At 38.1% G+C, this 21,606-nt stretch overlaps 2 protein-coding genes across 4 annotated transcripts in view; both read right to left on the reverse strand.

Moving 5' to 3' along the window:
* slc6a9 (solute carrier family 6 member 9) overlaps positions 1-9,211 on the reverse strand; it is a 51,089-nt gene extending 41,878 nt beyond the window's left edge. Inside the window, exons 1-3 of one of the 3 annotated variants that reach the window (XM_057333234.1) lie at positions 9,110-9,211; positions 3,997-4,073; positions 2,594-2,863 (exon numbers count right to left, since the gene is read on the reverse strand). In XM_057333234.1, the coding sequence (XP_057189217.1) occupies positions 2,594-2,623 (30 nt within the window). In that variant the 5' untranslated portion in view covers positions 2,624-2,863; positions 3,997-4,073; positions 9,110-9,211. Of the gene's footprint in view, positions 1-2,593; positions 2,864-3,996; positions 4,074-8,342; positions 8,505-9,109 lie in introns of those variants that run through there. The other 2 variants (XM_057333235.1, XM_057333233.1) reach the window with 2 other exon arrangements.
* A 1,983-nt stretch (positions 9,212-11,194) lies between these two features.
* On the reverse strand, positions 11,195-13,042 carry klf17 (Kruppel like factor 17). The gene is made up of 3 exons (XM_057334382.1): positions 12,882-13,042; positions 11,752-12,724; positions 11,195-11,638 (listed from the first exon to the last, which is right to left on the reverse strand). The coding sequence occupies exons 1-3, from the start codon at positions 12,966-12,968 to the stop codon at positions 11,463-11,465; spliced, it is 1,236 nt and encodes a 411-aa protein (XP_057190365.1). The 5' UTR covers positions 12,969-13,042; the 3' UTR covers positions 11,195-11,462.
* Between the last annotated feature and the right edge of the window lie 8,564 nt (positions 13,043-21,606).

Here is a 21,606-nt window from a genome sequence, read left to right on the forward strand (position 1 = left end):
ACAGTGGACATTGACACCTAGTGGCCATTGCATGTCGATGCGGACAATGACGCACAAGTATAAACAAAAACCAGCGCGTTGCCTACGGCGTAGGTCCGACGCAGAAGTAAAAAACACGCTTTAGACAACCAGGATAACAGAAAATATCTGTATAAATACAATTTACTAGTGGCTAGTTTCTTTTATGGTTCGTTGATCAGTGCCTGGCAGTGTTTGAGTACACAAGGCAAAATAATGTACAGCAATAGCTCAGCATCCCGTGGGATTGAAGAAAACATAGTCTTAGGGATCCAACATTTGTTTTCGCTTAATTTCCACTTTACAGTAAGCAGCACACATTAACAACTCCTGGGAGTTGTTGGAGTACATCCAAAGGACAAAAAAAAGTGAGTAAAGCAAAAGGTCATCAGAGCTAAGAGTTCCAAAGCAACCGTTTCTTACTGTCTGACAGCTCTAGCGTTAATTCCTTTCATGTCATTTTACTCGACTCTAATTATGTTTTGGGTTACTGCAGCTTTCAGTCACTACTGTCACTGTGTCACTGTCAAAAGACAGAGAGTAACAATGGGCGTTACGCTGCTGATATCTCATTGTCAACACGTCAGGATATTCTTCAAGCTGAACAGCATCTGTCGGACACAAAGAGGATTTAAAAAAACGTTTACAGTACTGGCACAGGCATGCAAGTCTTTTGACAGCATCTTCTAGGGAAGATTCAAGGACTCCCTTTCATGGGCCAGAAACTGTACATTAGGCAAAACTATTTGTGTCCAGTGAGGTGTCACTCTCCCAATCACGACCAGTCAATCGAAATGACGAGTAAACAATTGTGCCACTCAAAAAGTCTTTCGTGAGCACCCAACCTCTGCAATGAAGGGTACCACATACTTTGAAGTCTTATAGGGTAGCACTTTATTTTACAGTCCTGTTTCACATGTACATACTGTGTACTTATTACAGTAAATAGAATAACTGGGTAATAGGTACTAACCCTGAACCCCTAAACTTATACCATGTAGTTACTACCCAGTACTTTCTTAGGTAAGTACACTACAGGTACAAGTACTGTAAAATGTCAAAAGAAGACTTACCTTACCACAAAATGGGGCAATACAACAAGATTTAAAGGGAAACAATGATTATAAATGTGATGGAATTCAGTGATGAGCTACAGGACACAGCACAAAAGCGTTTAGATGGAATAACAACACAGATATAAAGGAATGGAAGTTATGGAATACTGTAATCCTCTATTAAATGCTTCTATGGTTAAACCTAAAATGTACCGCATAAAATATAAGAAATGTTCCCAGAAGGTTCCCGTAAACATTCTCATTTGATGCCCCATTTCATGGCTATTAAGAATGAAATGGGATCAGCTCAAATGGAGAAGAAGTGCGAGGCGTAAAACCCTATTTCTGTACAATGGGGTATTACAGCATGCCGCAGAAACACACTATCCACTTTAAGTAACCAAAGAAACTACAACATTACTCAACGCCAACAAAGACAAACAGTCCAGCCTTGCACCTGCTCCACACAAGCCACTGACACTTCACACAATATACTGCCCTCTACGAAACTAAAATTCAGTAAGAGTAAAAAACATATAATTTATAATTACTTTAGATGTGTTTATAGCTACTGTTGCTGCTTCTAGTTTTTCATTTATAAAGCACAAATAATTACATTAATAATACATCTTATTTTAATGAACGCGTTTACTTTCTCTTACTAACATGCTTCATCCTCTTGTTTAAGAGACATCTCACTGGAACATCACACAGCCCTGACTGTTACTCTTGCAGCACAGTCTTGCACCACTTTCATCTCGGTCTTTGACTACAAAAGTCCCATCAAACACTCTCAGGTCACATCGGTGCCTTCAGCACAGCAACAGTTAACAAACAGAGCCGTCGGGATTCAGAAGTACTGCATTACAGCCTCTCAATTTCTTACTCGGCAGATAAATTCAAATTGCTTTTTAATCACAGAAGAAGTCTTAATTATAATAATCCATCACTGAAACAATGGATTATAACACTTTTTATCCAGCACAATTAGATTTTTGTGTACTCGTGTGAGGTTTCAAAGAATGGCAAAACATTGTTCTTTTCTCCTCTGGATTCTCTGTTAAATTCAGTTCCATTATATTATTTTAATCCTTAGTTGTAGATTTTAAGAAGCTTTCAGTACATTTTGTGCTAATTTCTTTTAAGGGTCTTTACACCGCGAAGACTTCAATCAATGAAAACGTTTTTAGTTCAACTCCTTGAACTCTTGCAAGTATTTCTAGTGCAGGCAGACAAAACAGCTTAGTGTAAACACTCATGCTTAACACAACAATTCATTCTTTTCTCAAAACTTAAAATGTTAATCCGCGAAAAATGTAGTGTTAGATTTAGAATTGTGGCCTGATCCACAACATTTTGGCCTGCTTTAGTTCAACTTGTACAAACGTGCGGGTTTGCACAGGGCAATTCATAACAACTTATCAGGTAGCGTTATTACAAATAAAAATCTAATTCAAGATTGAAATGTAAGTAAAAGTTAATCTAAAAATAACGTACAAAATTCAAGTGAATTGACTCACCAAAATGCCAGAAAATTGTTTTTCCTCCATGCTTCTGAAGCGTGGGTCCCCTTTCAGGAAGGATGCCCGTCCCCGGCCGCAGGATCTCTGTGCTCTCTGGGACACGTTTTGAGTTTCTGGCTATCACTCTCGGTCTCTGCTGTGCGCTGCTTCTCCCACAAATGTTTTTTTTCTTTCTGCTCGTTCAGTCGCTTGCTGGTTTGCGGTGTTGGGCTGAGGTGGCGTCTCTGCTTTGTGTTAATTCTGCGTTAATCCAGGAACTTTTCTATGCTGTGAAAGGAACATGTGACAGGGAGGAGGAGGGTAGAAGATGGGGAAAAGCAACTGTTAGCTTCCAACTATGTTGTTCTCTTTCTAAATCAATCATTCCATAAATGCTGATAAGACCCAGTAACATTAACCATGTACTGGCTGGGGAGTGTAGATGCAGTTTATGCAAGACTAGAAAGTGTGATATTACAATAGTGAAAAAAGAAAATAGATGAAAAATTATATAGAGGATGCTTACATGGTAAACTCAGCATAAACTACTAAAAATGTGAAAAACTACAATTATTTACCAGATTCATCTATGCAACTCTTTAAAGTCTAGTTTGTGGGCAAATTGAGTAGATTTTAAGAAAACTTCGAGCATGATATATATTATTGTGAAGAAGCACATTGGAATTTTATGATCTGAGGTCACATTTGTAAAACAGTGATCCAACGATTCAAAACTACTTCACAATAAAAGAGATGCTGTCAGGAGCACTACACTTACTGGATTATGGGTAAATCACTCTTATGTTCTAGTGACGAACTCATCTCGACACAAGCAAACAGTCCACATCGCACATTCTCATCTACTTTAAAATGTCTGAATTTAACCCCTGATATATAATACTAGCATATGAACTTTTACAAATATTTGGCTAGAGTGATTTTTTACACTAAAACAGAAATTTAGCAATTTAAAAGAACAATTTCTTATGGTTGAATTTATAGATTTTATGGTTAAAATTTACAGTTATAATTGCTTGTCACTCTACAGAAATTGAAGAGCAATTTTATCCTTTCTCCGATTTTACGTGAAGTTATAAGTTACATTTTATTATCGTAACATTTTGTCAATTACAACATTAAACAGGTGTATATGTTATACACATTTTGTCAAAGAGAACATCAAAACCTCATTGGGCAAGGTATCTGACAACATCAACCATTTAATTTACCACACACAAAAAATATACTACACTAGATCAAGGTTAAGAAAGAGCATAAACATAACTAGGTTAAAAGTCAAGTGTACCACAACTCACCTCCACTAACCTTCACAAAAGATGTTTTTATTTACAAAAAGCAGCAAGATAACCCTTAAGATAAACAGTGAGTACAAACTCTCCACCAATGAACCAATGACTTACTCAAACTCTCTCTTATCAGTATTGAGTTGTCTCTTGCGCCACACAATGTACTCTTTCCAGAATGAGTTGAGGGCTATCTGAAAAAAAAAACATGACACTAAATACATGACACATAAATATTATAACTGATATTGCAGTGACATGAGAAAAGCAAGTTGAAAAATAATAATATGTATAATAATATAAAGGAAGGGTTATTGGCTACAATTGGTATCACTAAAGCACAGGTTGGATTTATCCACCAAAACAAAATCAAAAGCTTTATATTTGTTTTATCTTTGTTGGGTGGATGTGTAGTGGAAACGTAAAAAGGACTTGATAATGAAAGGTAGTTTCAGCAACAAAACAATAATAGCAATAATAATTCTTATTCTGGTCAACATCACCATCAATAAGTAAATAGTGAACGATAAATGTATGTGGCACAACCATTATAATTTGCTCTTAAGAAGACCCCAAGCACTTCTTAAAGGGGTCATATGTGTCTTTGGTGTGTTATAAGTTGCCCATGCATGTATTAGACACGTAAAATTGCAAAAATTTAAGTGTCGGAAAAAAAAGATGCATTCTGTCTAAAAGCGAATGCTCACCCAGACCTGCATGAAATGCCTCGTGTAACCACACACCCCCACAAATCCACATCATTTCGTGGTATGATTTGACTAAGACCGCCAAAATGTATACGCAAGTAAGGTGGGCGTACCTGTCAGTACAATTGCTTCAGAACCTGATGTTCCAAATATGGTAAGAGGCATTACATTTCCGTCACACGCTTGCAGTATTCGACCAATCACTACGCACTGGTTAACTGGCCAATCATAGCACACCTCGCTTTTCAGAGCCATGAGCTTTGTTAGAAATCTGCGTGTTTCAGAGAGGCGGGGCAAAGAGGAGATACAAACATGCACGGTATGTGGAAAATACAGCGTTTTTAACCTTAAACCGTGTATACACAATGCATTACATCTAAAACAAACTATAATATTCGTTTTAGCCGTTTCATATGACCCCTTTAAAATATATATGTGCCTGTCAGTTGGAAAGTCCCCCTGCAGACACCGCTGGAAGTGACGGGTGAAGTGTCTACAACGCTGTGGCAGGTCATATGGTGGCTGTCATTAGCTGCGATGGGTGGAAAGGACCGTTTTCAACCGCCACAGAGACTGAAACGTTCAGGAAATCACTGACATACTAAACCGCCTCCATGTAAGAGCACCTGCACTGTAAGGTTTCCTGCTGGACAGACCTGACCAGGTATACAATCTTTTCCTGTGTGTTGGCACGCTATTCCAAGTCAACACAAAACATCTAAACGTTTTTACACAAAAAAAAAACATCACACATAGTGAATTAATGCAATCACAAATGAATATATGAATTTAAATGATTATACTATGGCTACAACTGTGGCCCAGCCAAATGTTTTTTTAATGGTCATTACAATAGTCATCTGACACAAGCTACTGGCAGAGCAATATAGAGAAAACAGGTAGCTGCTTAAAAGGTTCAGGGCAACTGAACAGGGTATCTGTCTTTTTGGGCTGCAAAGGCGTGATTACAAGTGAACATCTGTGGTAGCATGATACAATGTGTGCAGCACCTCCTCAGCTCCACCCAACAAAGATAAAACAGCCCCAAACACTGCTTCATCTCACATGTTTGAGCAACAACGCCAACTTGCCTGTGCACTATAATAAAAAAGGTAAACAGTATATATGTAGCTCCATTTTAAAAACAAATGACTTATTTTACATCGCATTTAGATAGCATATAAGGAAAGGACCAGATCAATTATTGTACTCAGTAATATTGTATGAAGTGTGAGGGGAATTCATATTTAAATGCAGTAACATCTCAGGGCATCAGAGTCGCCTAAGAATAAAGGCTATTCATTTATTTTCTTTTGCATTACTAACACTGATGTATTATCGGCAGTGAATTTATAGCAAAGTTACTCTAGTCTCTATCTACATTCATTTAGATAACAAACTTTGTGCAATGCTTTGGCAAATGTTCAACTCAGAGTCCAATCCGTCAATCTCAAGTACCCTGTTTTTAAACACAGACAACAATATGGTTTGGAGAAAACAATCGTAAAAATAAATGTTGGAAAAATAATAAAAAAACTGATTTATTCAATTCGGCATCTGTCAAATTTGTTCCGTTTTCATTTCTTTCACGTGTTTGTTCAAGCTGGTATTAAAAATAAAAAACCCGACATCATAAAGTTAATTAGGCTTTATAGGCTTCTGGTTCAGTACATTTCTGAAAAACATGGACTGACTCCAAACACCCATGTTGAAGCATGACACCACATCCTACAAAAATATGACAATAACATTCCCCATTTCCACTCAACCAGCGGGGAAATACTGCTCTCATAATCATTTAATCCCATTTACTTTACACTGTGGACATTCTGTCTGGCCAGGAAATTCAATGTTTTGATTTCCGGTCTGATGAACGTGACTATGCATGGGAGCACTAATTATGAAAATAAAAACAGCCTCACCAGAGTTATGCATAAACATTTATATTGTTTTTCTCTTTAAAAGGCTTTGAGAAAAAACATTGAGCGTTCATTATCAAGATGATCGTGGATCTTCCTATTCTTAAAACTGCATGCCATTGAAGCCCTCTGGCCATAACATACAATTAATATTTTAAAAGAGCAACCCACTAAAGATACACAATAAATATGCATATGATGAAGACAAAATAATAAACACAAAAGTATTACGGTTGTCACTTTTCCTGTTTGTGAAGATGTGACAGGATGTCTACACAGAACTTTTTCCTGTGGTGAAGCCAAACCGTACCATGTAAAGTACACAGGTTCAACGCGCTTAACGCATGATTTGACATCCATGTACTGCTGTCTTACACAACCTCAACGTTTTGTGCCCAGATTGGCACCAGATGTGGCTATGCAGTCTAGTTATTCTTCAGCCTCTCATCTTCTCAGTGGTATAAATGATCTTAAGTGTGCCCATCATCAATGTTTAAGCATGACGCACTGACACATGAAAACTACGCTGTAATAATCTCAGGTGGACATCATTTCCTGTCTGGACCGTGTTCATAGAGGTGGTCAGAGACGGGTAATATGTTTGTTTACAAATAGCCTCGTTCTACTCTTGTTTCTTAGGGAATTGAAAGTTTTATTCCCTCTCTCTTTTGATATGGTATTTGGAGGATTCACCACCTGTTACCACTACAGGCAGCATCCTACATTCAGATTTTGATGTACTGTATGTAGCCAAAGAAGTAAAATCATATAATAAAACATCAGCTAAATTCCAAAATCAACCTGAACAGTACGACAGAACATTAGTAGGTTACGTTAAGTAATGAAACAGATTCAGAAAGTTAAATACTTAAGCCACTTCATAAATTAATATTAAACCATCAAGAGACGATATGACATCCTAGTCACCTTGAATGAAGAAAGAAACGTACATGTAATGTGCCACATTTCTAGACCTATTTAAAATCGTTGTTAATATGACTGCTTGTCCACAATTATTCCGGTTTTCAGGAAAGTGTACTAAACATATAATTTAAGCATGTTACATTTCACAGTTTACATATTTATGACTGACATGATGACATTTGAGTGTCTCAGTTTCAGGAAATAAGATGTTATGGTGCTGTTGTAGCTAACAGCCATTAGAAGTTAATGGAATTGAAAGAATATTGATTCATTATTCATAAAAAAAATCTAACAGACTTTAACTAGACTGATACTTAGCGACACCACATATTAAAATAACCATATTTGGCTGAATGGTTCGATTTACCTTTACCTTTCTGTTTGACAAAAGCCGGTTATTTGCAGTGGAAAAAGTTTTTTTAGATTATAAAAAGCAATTTATAAAACCTTGAAGTATATTGTTCTTTGGGGAACCAGAAATGGTTCTTGTATGCTGGCATCGCTGTGAAGAACCGTAGCACCTTTTAAAGAGTATAGTCACCAGCATTTCTGACTTGTTTACACCCAACAGGTCCTTCATTAGCAAGTTTATTTCACAGAAAACATTACATGTAAATTCTATATTTACGCCACGGCTCTCATGCTATCAGTTCACTTTACGTGGCGCGTCCCCCGCCCCTCATTACCAACTGATGCAAGTTAAAAACCATGACCACGTGCATGTTGTACATCTCAAAACAAACCCTGATTTTATGAAACACTTACGTAATTAAACTAAAACATGAGCTGAATCGAATAATAAATAATAGTATTGTGCAATACATTAAAATAAGTCCAGTGAAACGAATGAACTTTTGATGATGGTATGAAAATGCGGAAGGATTGCTTTATCCGTAATATTCAGTGCGCTTACCATTGGTCGTTGGTGCCATGCTGCACTTTCTATGTGAATGATAATGATTTGTCCTGAATCATTACCGGCTTCCTGAAATTTGTAAATACGACTTATTCGTTACGTTGATAGACATTTCTTTGTTAAACTCGCATTCAACAATACACGACGTTCAGTTGAGACTCCGCCCACTCCACAAGAGTCCCTCCCACTCACAGTCAGAAAGATATAGGGATGTTGCAGATATTAGGTGTTGTTAACCCATTAAGTAATGTCAAGCTTTTGAACTTCCACAAATTACGTTGATGATGCGTTTCATAAAAGGTTATAATAATCTGATAAATAACCGTAATAAATATAATAATTTGCTACGTCACCAACGCGAAGCAGAATGCAATAAAATTACAATAAAGACGTGAAAATGTGTTTATCTGATTGACATTTACATCACGACCGAAGCAGTCAAATAAGTGGATGAATCCACTAACGTTACAGGTTAACCGGCGGAAGCAGCACGTGGCGGCATGATTACGTCTCAGACAGACGGACCTGCGTTTAAACGATTATGACGATATGACGCTGTGTTGTGCGAAACAGCAAGGGTCTGTTTGCCCTCTTTCTTCTAAATAAGCCATATGTTGCTTTTAAACCCACAGAATGAGACAGAAAGTGAAAGATGCGGTGAAACAATTCCGTCACGCGGGATGCGTAGCAACAGATCGTAACCATGTGTAATGAATATAATGGAAGATATGAGAACAGTTAGCGAGAGAGATACAGATTGTTACCTTTTTATTCTTTAAAGGATGCTCAAAGGCGATATGAGGATATCTACTCTCCCTCTAAAAAGCACCGTTGCGCAGCACAGCCGTGGACTCACTGGACTGAATTACCTGTGTCGTAACAGGACCAGTCAACCCAAATGACAAGATGTGTTATTTGTCAAAAGTAGGATAACAAAACATTACCCACTATACTCGATTTTAATTTAAAGGACGTTTAGAGGTACTAAGCATCTCTATGAGTTTGCAAAAGCTGATATGGCTTAAAACTGTGTTTGTATTCTGCTGAGCCGATGGCAAGACACTTCATGAATTCAGTTTATTTATCATTTATATTCAGATGGTACTAGAAAATGACGGAGGATATGGAATGAATTAGACAAGTCCAAGCTTTTTCGTTATTTTCTAGAATAAATACATCTAAAAACATTTGCCTTAAATCTAAATGAGCCCACTTTTGAGGTCCCAGGGATACAGAAGCTGTCTTCACAGGTGCGATGTGATTCAGCATACTTTATAAATATTTACAGACTTATCTTGCCTCTCAGTATTTCTGACCATATGACACAAACTTGGGCTCAACCTTGGGTGGTAATTTTACCATGACATGGACATACCATAGCAAATACTGCCCTCTCGTGGTGGACGTTAATACTAACAGCCGATGTGCACGCGTTACATCCGCGTCTCACCCCGCAGTGGTATATAGAAGTGCTGTATTTCTACCGTATTTTAAATTATAATTTCATAAGTTCACGTGTCGTTATAACATTAAAATACTGTAGAACGCCACTTCTATACACCACTGCGGTGTACAGCATCTGCTAAATTTAACTATTTTCTCAGTTTCCCATTTCTTTCTGCTTTTAAGACGCCCCAACCGGAAACTGCCGCAAGTTCTTCCTGTGAAACGCGGGACAACTTTTTGACAAACCAAACAAAAAGTGATTTAAACGTAGAATGATTCGGATAGGGCTATTAATATATTAATGGAAATAGCTTTATATTATGTGACCCTGCCTGTCAAAACCCAGCTAAAGTCGTTGTTGTTTCCCACATAAATGCATCATACATAATGTAAAGAACGTTCTGTGAAAATATAATCTTGATCTTTAATATTGACTGAGGAAGGCCACTTTCACACACAGGGCCACATATATGTGAGAATATAGATATAATGCACAAGGGACAAAACTGAACATGAAAAGCATTCTTCACCCACAAATTAAAATTCTGTCATCAATTACTCACATTCGAGTTGTTTCAAATCTGTGTCAATTTCTTTGTTCTGATGAACACAGAGAAAGATATTTGGAAGAATGCTTTTAACCAGACAGATTTTGCCCCCCATTGACTATCATAGTAGGAAAAAATACAATGGTAGTCAAAGGTGCCCCAGAACTGTTTGCTGTCCTACATTTTTCAAAATGTCTTATTTTGTGTTCAACAGAACAAAAAAATGATCAAGTAATTTTTCCTACTATGGGAGTCAATGGGGGACAAGATCTGTTCGGTTATAAGCATTCTTCCCAATATCTTTCTCTGTGTTCATCAGAACAAAGAAATGTATACAGATTTGGAACAACCCGAAGGTGAGTAAATGATGACAGAATCTTCATTTTTGGGTGAAGTACCCCTTTAATACCGCTGTTTGGATGCAGTATGTTTTCTTGCCAGCAGAGGGAGACTAAACCATAACGGATCACTTTTGACAGTACGACAAGTCAACTTGTACTGAGAATGTGGTTTGGCTACCAATTTTAGACAACAGAGGGCGACATTACTGTAGTTTTCCAGAGCAGAAAACTTGTTCTGGGGGTTTGTGAGGCTTGTGGTTGAGGATGTTCTTTTACAAGTAATAGTAGCGGTATAAAGATAAATAGATGTAGTACTAGTGATAGTGATAGTAACAAAACCTCATTAAAACTGTATAGTTCCAATGTTTTAAATGGTGTTTTTAGTAGACCTATTTATTTCACCATATACCTACTTAATTGAGCATGTTTTTGATTGAAATCATGAAACTGTTTTGCTTTATTCTTTAACTGCAGACTTTCAGGGTGATCAGAAATTCAATTTTAAGACAGAAGCTTGAGTACAAAAATGAATTTTTATTCTGCAAATCCATGACAAAAATATTCCCTGATGTATAAATGTATAGACAAAATAAAAAATACAAATATATACAAAGTGTGGGTCCTGCCCCATTTCTATACATCTGGGAAAGTACTACATAATTTATCTTCTAAATGAACTTCTCCACTGTCATAATTTAAAAAAACAAATGACATTTGACTGCTATTAACATAACTGCTATCCCAATATAAAATCCTCTCGTGGTTTAAAATAAAGTCTTTTTTTACATGTGCCTCTTCATGTGCAGGGCCAGGTGATCCGATCGGGAGAAGGCTCTCTCGCACAGGTGGCACTGAAACGGCCTGTGTCCCGTGTGTTTTCTGTAGTGACGCGTCAGCTCGTCCGACCTGGCGAACTTCCAGCCACAACCTTCCCAACTGCAATGATATGGTTTCTCACCTGTGATCGGAACAGAATGAAAAACATTTGTTATTGTGTTCACTAGTCACGTTACTCACAGTGTCAATCAAATAAAAAGGCTAAGAATGATAAAACGCGCATTCACTGCGTACCTGTGTGCGTTCTCATGTGCGCTTTCAAATGCGAACTCTTCGTGTACGTTTTCCCACAACCGGGGAATTCACAGCTGTGCGTCGCGGTCCGTTTTCGTGCCCACGACCGACGTCCTCGTTTGGGCTTGCTGTCTTCGGGATTTAAAAACCCCAGAAGAGGCGAGGATGGTGGAGTCAACATCACACCCTGCATGGCCGGGTGATTTGATCGCAAGGGATCGCTGAACACGGTGTAATGTCCGTGATACTGCTGATGCTGGCCGTACTGTGGCGGATAAGGCGCGCTATTCATGAACTGCTGTTGATGTGCAACGTTAACGTGCTGGTGAGAGTTCATCTCTGTCACAATGCCGTCTTTCCTGTCTAACATGTCCCGTGCAACATCATGTTGCATGCCGTGATGCCCGTAACTCTGGTGCTGCATAACGCGCTGTGGTTCATGTCCATAATAATTTCCCACGTAGTCGTTTGCCATCATGCAGGACTGCTCGTGGTTTTCAGTTTTTATTTTGTATCCCATACTACTAGAATTGGTCACCGGTAAGTGCGCCGGGTTTCGAGAGTTTAGAGCCCTCAGTTCAGTGTACTCCAGCCTGGGTCCTTTCAAACTATAATCATGCGATGAGTCGCCATGATAATTCATGTCTGGTGTAAACAGCTCTGCTACCAGACTGTGAACAGGACGCGCGTTAAAGTTGTTGCCGCAAAACGCGTTTGGCGACGGGTGACAGCCGTCGCTGTCGTAGACTGTACTGCAGCTCTCCGGTGACTCCGGTAAGGTATAGGCGGGCGGCTGCTGCGTCGTGTTGTCACTGTCAGACGTGACGGAGTTGGACAGAATGAACTCTAGATCCAAAAACTTGGAAAGCTCGTCCTCGTCTTTGGCCAGAGGTGGCGACTCCACAATGCTGAACTCCACCTCGATCAGAGGTCTCATGTCCCCAACCGTTGAGGCGTGCTCAATTTCCCAGTCCTGTAAAACAGACATTTTTAGGGTTAGCCTGCTTCATTCTTTAGTAGATAAACGCAGAATTGTAAAACATTGCCCAGAAAGCATTATGTACGCTTAGATATGTTATGCAACCCAAACAAAACATACCATAAAAACTTAAAATAAAAAGTGAACTTACCCGAACAATTTCAGCCTGCTTTTCGTCCAAAGTCTGGTTGCTCGAAAATGTATTTATCGAAGGCAACATCGCACCTGCAAGGGCCATGTTGCAAAAGTTAGATAACTCAACTGTTCGCTCTCATTCAGTCCGAGACAGAAGATGCGTCTCTAATGCGCCTGCCTGGCTGTCTACCTGTCTCGTTATAAGGGCATTTGTGCATCTTGTGGGCGTGTCCCCGTGACGTTGCAAATAGTTGTAGCCTATCACTGTTTACTCTGGCTATCCTTGACAACATGTAAATATTGTCAAAAAGGCAATCAACTGTTTGGCCTCTGTTTAATTAGCCATTACTAATTTATTCCATTAAATCCTAGAGACTACTTGATTTTACTTGGTTTGATAATCTATCACTATATTTGTAAGTTCATTAGCTAAGAGAATTAAACCATCCAAAATGTGCACATTAAACCTGCTGTTACATTTTCATTATGTTCAATGTATTTATTTACTTATTTATTTTGTAGACTTTTGTAGACCCCCAACATCTACGCAGTTTCAATAAAAAAGGTAAAAAGCATTTCGATTTTTTTAATGGTTTGGATGGTAGCCTACTCTCATTCCAGTGTATCATAACTTTAAGTTTTAAACAGGGGTGTATAATTAAAGTGCTGAAGGGGGCGCCACAAACCCCCTACTTGCCAAGTCTTCTTAAAATGTATTGGGGGACATTCAAAGAGTCGGCCGTTTAATGGGTATTGTTTTTATCCATGTAACCATTTGTTATTTATGTTATTACATTTTATTTAGTAAATAGGCAAGGCAAAATGTAAAGTAAAATGTTAAAAGACGAAAAATGGATCCTAACCCTAACCATATTCAAGTGGGTTTTAATTGTATTTTATTTTTATTTTAAGTCGAGCTTTCAAAAATAGGTTGGTAGTGAGTGCAGTACTGTGAGTTTCACCGAAGCATGGCATTCTATTTGTATTCAAATTGGCCTGATCCTATGTGTCTGATATGTGTATTAATTTACCCAGATCCAACTCTTGCTTCATTAGCATTTGAACAGCCAGCTGTAAAATCTCGGAGCAATCGAAACAACATGATAATCTCAATGTTAAACAATACAGGTACATGTTAGTTAATGATCTCTGGGTCAATAGACCCCCTCTTTCAGTTGATTAAAATGCAAATGAATGGCCTAATGCTCCTGGGCTCGTGTTAAGAGACAAGGTGGGCAAGCTTAAACCACAATACTATATTACACCTGCGCCTTCAGGACGTGGAATTAAACATGCCTATTTAAAATTAATTAAAAATAATATAGAAGTTTGAACTTTGAACAGCAATGCATCATTACTTGATCCGTTTGTTTTTCAAAATAACATGCAAAAAACATCCCGAAATATTTCATATGCTATTTGCGTGTGCTGTTTCTCTGTTCCGCTCTTTGCGCAAGCCAGGAGGTTCTGCAGCAACTTTACGCTGTTGGTTTATATAGTGCAGTTATTTCTATCCGCTCTACGCACTTCAGATTCCGGTTCAATAGCATTGTCTCGGGTGAGGTGGAAATGGAGAGAGTTTCCTGAAACACAGAGTGTGTCATTTTCCTCAGCACAGCTGAGTGGGCACTTGCCTAATATATTTTCGATAATTGTATAGGCAGGCGCAAGGTTGCAGTGCACAAATTGATTCTCGACATTAAATAAATACAAATAAATTAAATGAAAAAGCACCAAAGCTAATTAATGATCAATAATGATAACAAGAACAATTTTTAGATATACCCGGTGTACTTGGTATAGCCAATACACTTCGCATTATTTGATACCATTACATAGCCTATATTTTCGGTTGTATCTTCTATATGAGCCGGAGTCGGACACGCGTTTTGTCATGTTTCTCTTTGCCTTTAAAAGGAAAAACGGACGTTTTGTTTCTTTTTTCTTTGCTGTTTTCTAAACACAATTAGTCAGATTGCAGATTGGCAGACAAGACACAATCTTCCTGGAGACACACATTTGTATTTATAAAATGCCTAGACCAGAGAAATGATTTTATTGTGTCCCATTTAATATGTATAATTTCACTTAAGCCAACGATTATTTACATGGACACAAATGCAAACGAATTAATTCCTAAATCTGTGTGATGGATTGTTTTAAATATATAAATATATTTAATATGATCTGTACCTTGCAATTAGTTTTTCCGCTGAACAATAACGCTGACAGAGCATTTCTGTTACTGTCTTTGCGATATATTTACTAACAATATCTTATAATAAAGAACATTTCCTCTTTGTTGTTCCTCTGTATGTTGAAATGAGATCTGTGCTCCTGGCTAGGTTATGTTTGCACTTACATATTTCCTTTTGCTTTACAACATAACCCTGTTAATAAAAATATACAACTTTAACAGGTTAAATACTTTTTTTATTTAAGTTAATTTTCGGTTCCAGAGCCTTATTTCTTTTAATAACCCCGAGCGGTACCTGTGTGACATGAATCAGGTCAACATTTATATTTAGAACAAACTTGCAGTATTTGATGGTACATTTGATGATATATTTAACAATAATTATTCTCATTAGCCACAATAAACTGAAGCTGTCTGTGCTCTAACAGATACATTTATTTTCTTCATAAGAACATCATAGGAAAGCCTGCTGTAACACAAACCTTGCTTTATAAGAAACAGAACAAATATCATAGTGATATTTAGTCATATTTAGTCTGTGTTAGAAGCATGCAAATCTTTTCTGTTGGACTTTTGTAGGGAGATCAGATAAGGAAAATGTTGATTTGTGTCTCCACAAATGTTGATCCTTGTGTCTCCACCCTCACACACTCATGGAAACATGCATGAGCTTTGTCAAGTTGTGCATGATAGCAAATGTTTACATATATCTGTTTTCATCCATAGACATAGTAGGCAATGTATTTGTGCACGCACATTTTTTTTTGCCTTAAAGTGTTGCTTTTCTTAAGTTGACATGAACTTGGATAGCCAAGAAAATTAGTCTTATAATGGAACTAAAGGTTATTAGTGCTGTAGACAAAATTACTTCTGTGATTTCCCCCAAATAGATGTACAATCAAACATTGACCCAGCAAATTTCAGCTCTGATTCTTGCTTAAAGGCAAGATCTATTTATCACTTTAAAGTTAGACATGCAGGCAAGTTGAAGCAGCGCCCGTTAAAAGAGTTGAGAAGAAGTGCACTTCAGGGTACACAAGTCCCTTCATTACTCGCAAATTAAAAAATACGCTTCTCTATTTTTCATTTTCTTTTCAAGATTTAGTTAATAAAGTGACTAATGGCTGAGTCAGTTAGTGCACACCCATAATTAAATATTTTCTACATAAACCTTGTTCTGCCTGTGCTGTAGCTCAGTGGTTCTCAAACTTTTTCGTTGTAAGGCCCCCTTTGTGTAGAGTGCATCGCTTTGCGGCCCCCCACATAAATACATTTTTATTTAAACAAAAACATATTCGGTTATACAATGCTGAAACATCAATTCTTTTGTCTGGTGGTCTTATTTTTCTGATGTTTGATTGCATAAAATCTATGATCAATTTCTATATTTCATAAGATGCCACAAAATCTGTGGCCCCCCTGGATCCATCTCGGGGCCCCCCCCAGGGACCACGGCCCCCAGTTTGAGAACTTCTGCTGTAGCTAAAGGGTTGAAGGGCTATAAGGGTTGAATTCACGTACTATACAAACTGTATGATGTCTCCTTCAAAGTACCACAAGTAACACTGAGATCTTATAAAGCTAACTTACTAAACTGATTCAAGAAAAGTTTATTTTTTTGTGACAATTCAACATTCGGATCACTGCCCCTTTCCTTTTCATTGTTCTGGGGTGTTTAAGTGCAGGTCATTACCGATCCCTCAGTGACTCAACATCGAGACAAATTTGTGTGGACATAGGAGCAAATATGTGTGTCCAATGCACCGACCACCAGCAGAGCCCTCCACTCCATCTTCCTGTGCTTGTCTAGTACACAAGCCCGACAAAAGGACAAGTCCTTTCACTTCCATTGGACCGTGCTAAATACCTGAGACCCATTGCAAGGTCCCAGACAAGACAAGGTACAGGTAAAGACAAAACCTCTATCGGCACATAGGTGGTCTCTAAATGGCCAGGGGCCAATGTAACCCCACACAGCAGACAGGTGACAAGCACAAACATTTTCTAAACACACAAATCAATACATAAATGCGTAAAGGTACGGCAACTTACTTTGCCTGAATATAAAGTCACCAGGTTATGCTGATGGTGGAGGTGGCTGACGTGTGTACCGTGTTTCACTGTAATGACTGTGGCCGATGGCTTTAATCTCCATTCCCTGTGTTTGCCTTCCTGTTCTACTGGCTTTTCACTCAGGCACTTCGAATTTCAATTACAATCTAATCTAGAGTCTCCAAAATAGTAATTATCCCCATCACACAAGCAGGGGGGGGGGGTTGTTGCTATCTAACATAAAGCCAAGGATATGATAATAAGCATGGGAAAGAAACGGAGAAACAGGTCCTATCTGACATTTTTGTAAAAATTGAGTTATTCACATATTCTTATTCTGGGACACGTTATTTACAATAGGTGATGTTTTTTTCTTTATGTTGTGTACATTTTGGGACTTTCTTAGGAAGCCAAAATCTCAAAACTGCTCAGAATTCTGACTGAACTCCAAGGCGACGAATTGTCATCAGTATAACTTTGTGCTCACCCTGTTGAAGAAATGACATGCACAGTCAAAATAAATAAAAAATAAAGGTACATTTATTCATCGCAAATATGCAGTCTGTCCCGCTTAAGCTCAGCCTGAGCGCTGCTCCATGTCTCTCATCTCCCCTGGAGGCCTCTTTGTCTCCAAGTGTAATTGCCTCTGCCCGCTTTGGAGAAACTCTTGTCTGGGGACACAAAACTTGTCTCTGTGAATGACTGCATGTGTCTGGGGTCAAAAGTCCACAAGAGAAGTGTACGAGCGTTCTATACCCCATACCCTAGATGCCAGACAAGGGAGATGCACTTGAGAAAAGTGTCTATTTATACTCCAACACCTTCTCAGTGTCTTAAACTGAACTATGCCAAGTATACTTTTAAGTATCAACTTTGTCGTAAACATTCGTCTGATCATTCCATAGGAGAAAAAAATATTAGGTTTGTGCACTTGACAAAATGTTAATTCTCTCTCATTTGTATAAGTTGCTTAGGATAAAGCATCTAAATAAACAAATAGTGTAAAATTAGACAAAAACAAGACATAATTGTTGTAGCTACTGTACATATCGAGTATTGAGCTATAAAATGAATGTGAATAGACCTCTATCGTCAGATATTATCATTCATTATTTCTTTTTTCTACGGCCCAATACTTCACTTCTTCATTATGTTGATATGTTCCGTTTTAATCATAAAAACAACTATTGTCAGCATACATTCCATCAAGCAATGTTATCGAATCATGTTTGTTTTTTCAGTTTTAAGTAGTTGTTTTGAAAGGTGCATTAAGTTTGACACTTACATTTCTTCTAAATGAAAGAGAAAATACTCGGTTCAGCTAAAAAATGAACACCTGCCCAATAAGCGACAGCCTTTGTCCATCCGCAGACAGTCTTGTTATCATTCACCAGGGGTGACTTCTACTGTAAAGAATGTAGAGGCGGCATCGGAGGGAGAGTTGTGTTATGAGCTCACCTGTCTGCGTAATGCCTTTCACTTCTGACAGACCTGCACTCTGCCATTGTCACTCCGTCTATTCACCCGTTGACGGATAACAAACGCAGAAATGGGAATAAATAGAAGCGGTCGACAGTAAATCACGATCTATGTTTGGTAAGGAGAGAACCTCTGATTACAACACAACAGCTCACCCACAGTGCATGCACTGAGTAAATAAATGTAGTGTTTCAGCGTCAGATATCGATCAGCTGCGTGATTACGGTTCTTACACTTTCTGCTGTTGTGACAGGTTGACCTCAACAAGCCATGACATTACACATAATGTCTCTCTCGCAGAACAAAAACAATGTTGTGTATTGTATAACCAAAACATAGCATCAGGAGCTGCAGGCTTTCAACCCAAAACGAGCACAACAGAAAACTTAGTGCATGTATGAAATAGACCTGCTATTGTGAGAGATGCTACTTGAGTTTCCCACACAATGTGCACGGCACAGTCTCGGTAAAGTGACCCAACTGGGGCAGTTGAAATAGGTTTTATCAGTTGGTCCCTGGAGACAGAGAGAAAACATGTTTTGCGACTATTATTCATCAAGTGTGAATCTACTTCCAATACGTGACCTTTCATTTAGAGATTATTATGGAACAGTGTGTCCTCTGGTCTTAAACGTAAACTCTATTATGAATAAAAATGCACATAGATTTTAAAAAGGTGTGTTAACAATTACTCATTTTGGAACTTGAACACATCAACATTTGCATTCACGCATTATGTATTATAGTTTTGATTTTAGTTCTAGTAATGTTTTAAATGAGCTTGATAGTTTAGGTTAATTTTAGTTAAAGTTTTAGCAATTTTGGTGTAGGTTTTTATCATTTTATTTTGCTGTATAAGATTAATACATTTTTACATTCGTTTTTGTTTCTTTTCATAATTTTACTGCTTTAAACTTATTTCAGTTTATTTTTGAGGCAACATTCTAATTTTTAGTTTTTCCAATAATCTTTAGGTCAATATTTTATATTTCAATGAACAGAAACTGCATTCAACTATTTTTTCCCTAAGTATGTGTGTTCCACAGGAATCAAACCTTTTGCACACAAGTTTCCTTTACACCAATTAAGCGTTTTAACAGCCGACACCAGCATGAGGTCACATTCATTAAATCATCCTTTGTTTACGTTGGAGAGTTCCTCGCAAATGATTTGCAGGATCAGACTGCGAACATCAGCAATTGGCCCGAAAAGCACCTAATGAGATTTAGAAGATATTAATCAGAATTACCGGGTTAATTAAGTAGAACTAATTGACTATTTTCGGTCTGATAAGAACACGCACGTTAACATATCTCATAGCCAAATATTTAAAGCAAATAGTTGCTATGGGATTTTAACACCTAGGTTTAGTGTAGTCCTGGGCTGGCCTTACATTAAACTAACAAACACTATACTGGCGAACAGCACAGGAAAGAAGATTCAAGCTGTGAACAGCATGTTCTCACACAAACAATTACAAGTCTCCACAATGCAACTTGACGGAAAACTACAATCAAATCAATTTATACAATTACTTGGTCTTGTTATAAAACTGATATATAAAAGCTTCCTGGGCATGTCAGTAAATATATCATTTTGTTTAGACTGCCCATATTTCATGCACATTTAAAAACAGCTTTCTCGTAACATTGAGAGCAGAAAAACAGAAATTCTGCCCTAAGCTCTGACGGTTAGTTTAGTCTTCTGAGCAGTCCTGGGTGTTTTCTGGCTTAAACAGGTGGAACTAGTCCTGCAGTGGTTGTTAGCAGACAGGTCTTTGAGCTGCTAATAACCCCGAGAGACTCCAGGGAGACTAACGGTTGGTTCACACTCACACCACGTGCCCGTTCACACCTACTGGACCGTTCTGATCACATGCCCTACATGCTCACACACTATGCCTATGGATTAAAAATCTTCGAAAATGATTCTTTTTCACTTCTTACCCATGACTTTTTTGTTGAATCTCTCACAAAGCATTGTGTATCGTGAATTTACACTACATTAGTGATAATGTAAGACTTTTTAACACCTTGTAGAGGTATTAGATGAGAATGTTTTCAGAGCTGCAGGTCTAAAATGCTAATGGAGAAAAGTAGGAATCTGTCTATGCTTTGTGTCTTTATGTGCAAACAAAGGCAAAATATTGTCATAAAGCCGCACCAAAACCAAACGAACAACAGTCATTGTGCACATACTTTACACCTCTGATAGGAGTTTCTGCTTGGCACTTGTGGCTTTTCTCTGTGCTGATCTCAGTACAGCCCATCAGGATAAGACTACCGTCTGAGCAAGGAGAACTACCTGGGAACAAAGCAAAACTATTATCCGAAGGGGCAAAGGGTGGTCTTCTAGACACACAGGTCTCAGGAATTCCTGACATGGAACAATGCCAGGTCAGCCAGGAGCCACACCAACAATAATCTACTTGCAATTTGTCTGGTGAGGAAAGAGAGAAAGGGCCAAGCGTTCTTTCGTGGGGCCAGGCATATGGCCTGCCGGTGTGCCCTCTCACGTGGCAAAGTCATAAATTGAATCACCCTATTGCCTCAAGAAATCTCCTGTCAGGACAATGAAAGATAAAAGCAGTGTGGAAGAATGAAAGAGGGAGGGCGGAATGAAAGTCTTGCATGTGTTGAGAACATGTGACAGCTCAGAACAGGGAAGAGTCATCTTGAAAGTGCTAACTTGAAAACAAATTTAAGACTGCTGTAAATGTATTTACATTAGTATAAGAAAACATGGTAGCACTTTACAGTAAGGTTGTATTCGTAAATGCATTAGCTAACATGAACTAAAAATGAGCAATGTAGTTTTATGGCATTTATTCATCTTTGTTAAAGGGACAGTTCACCCAAAAATGAAAATTATGTCTTCATTTACTCACCCTCAAATTGTTCCAAATCTGTATACATTTCTTTGTTCTGATGAACACAAAGAAATACATTTTGGAAAAATGTTAGCAATTTTCAGTTCTGGGTCATTCACTAGTAGAAAACAATTATTGCATATT

The sequence above is a fragment of the Triplophysa rosa genome, linkage group LG5, assembly GCF_024868665.1.
Source record: "Triplophysa rosa linkage group LG5, Trosa_1v2, whole genome shotgun sequence".
NCBI lineage: Eukaryota > Metazoa > Chordata > Actinopteri > Cypriniformes > Nemacheilidae > Triplophysa > Triplophysa rosa.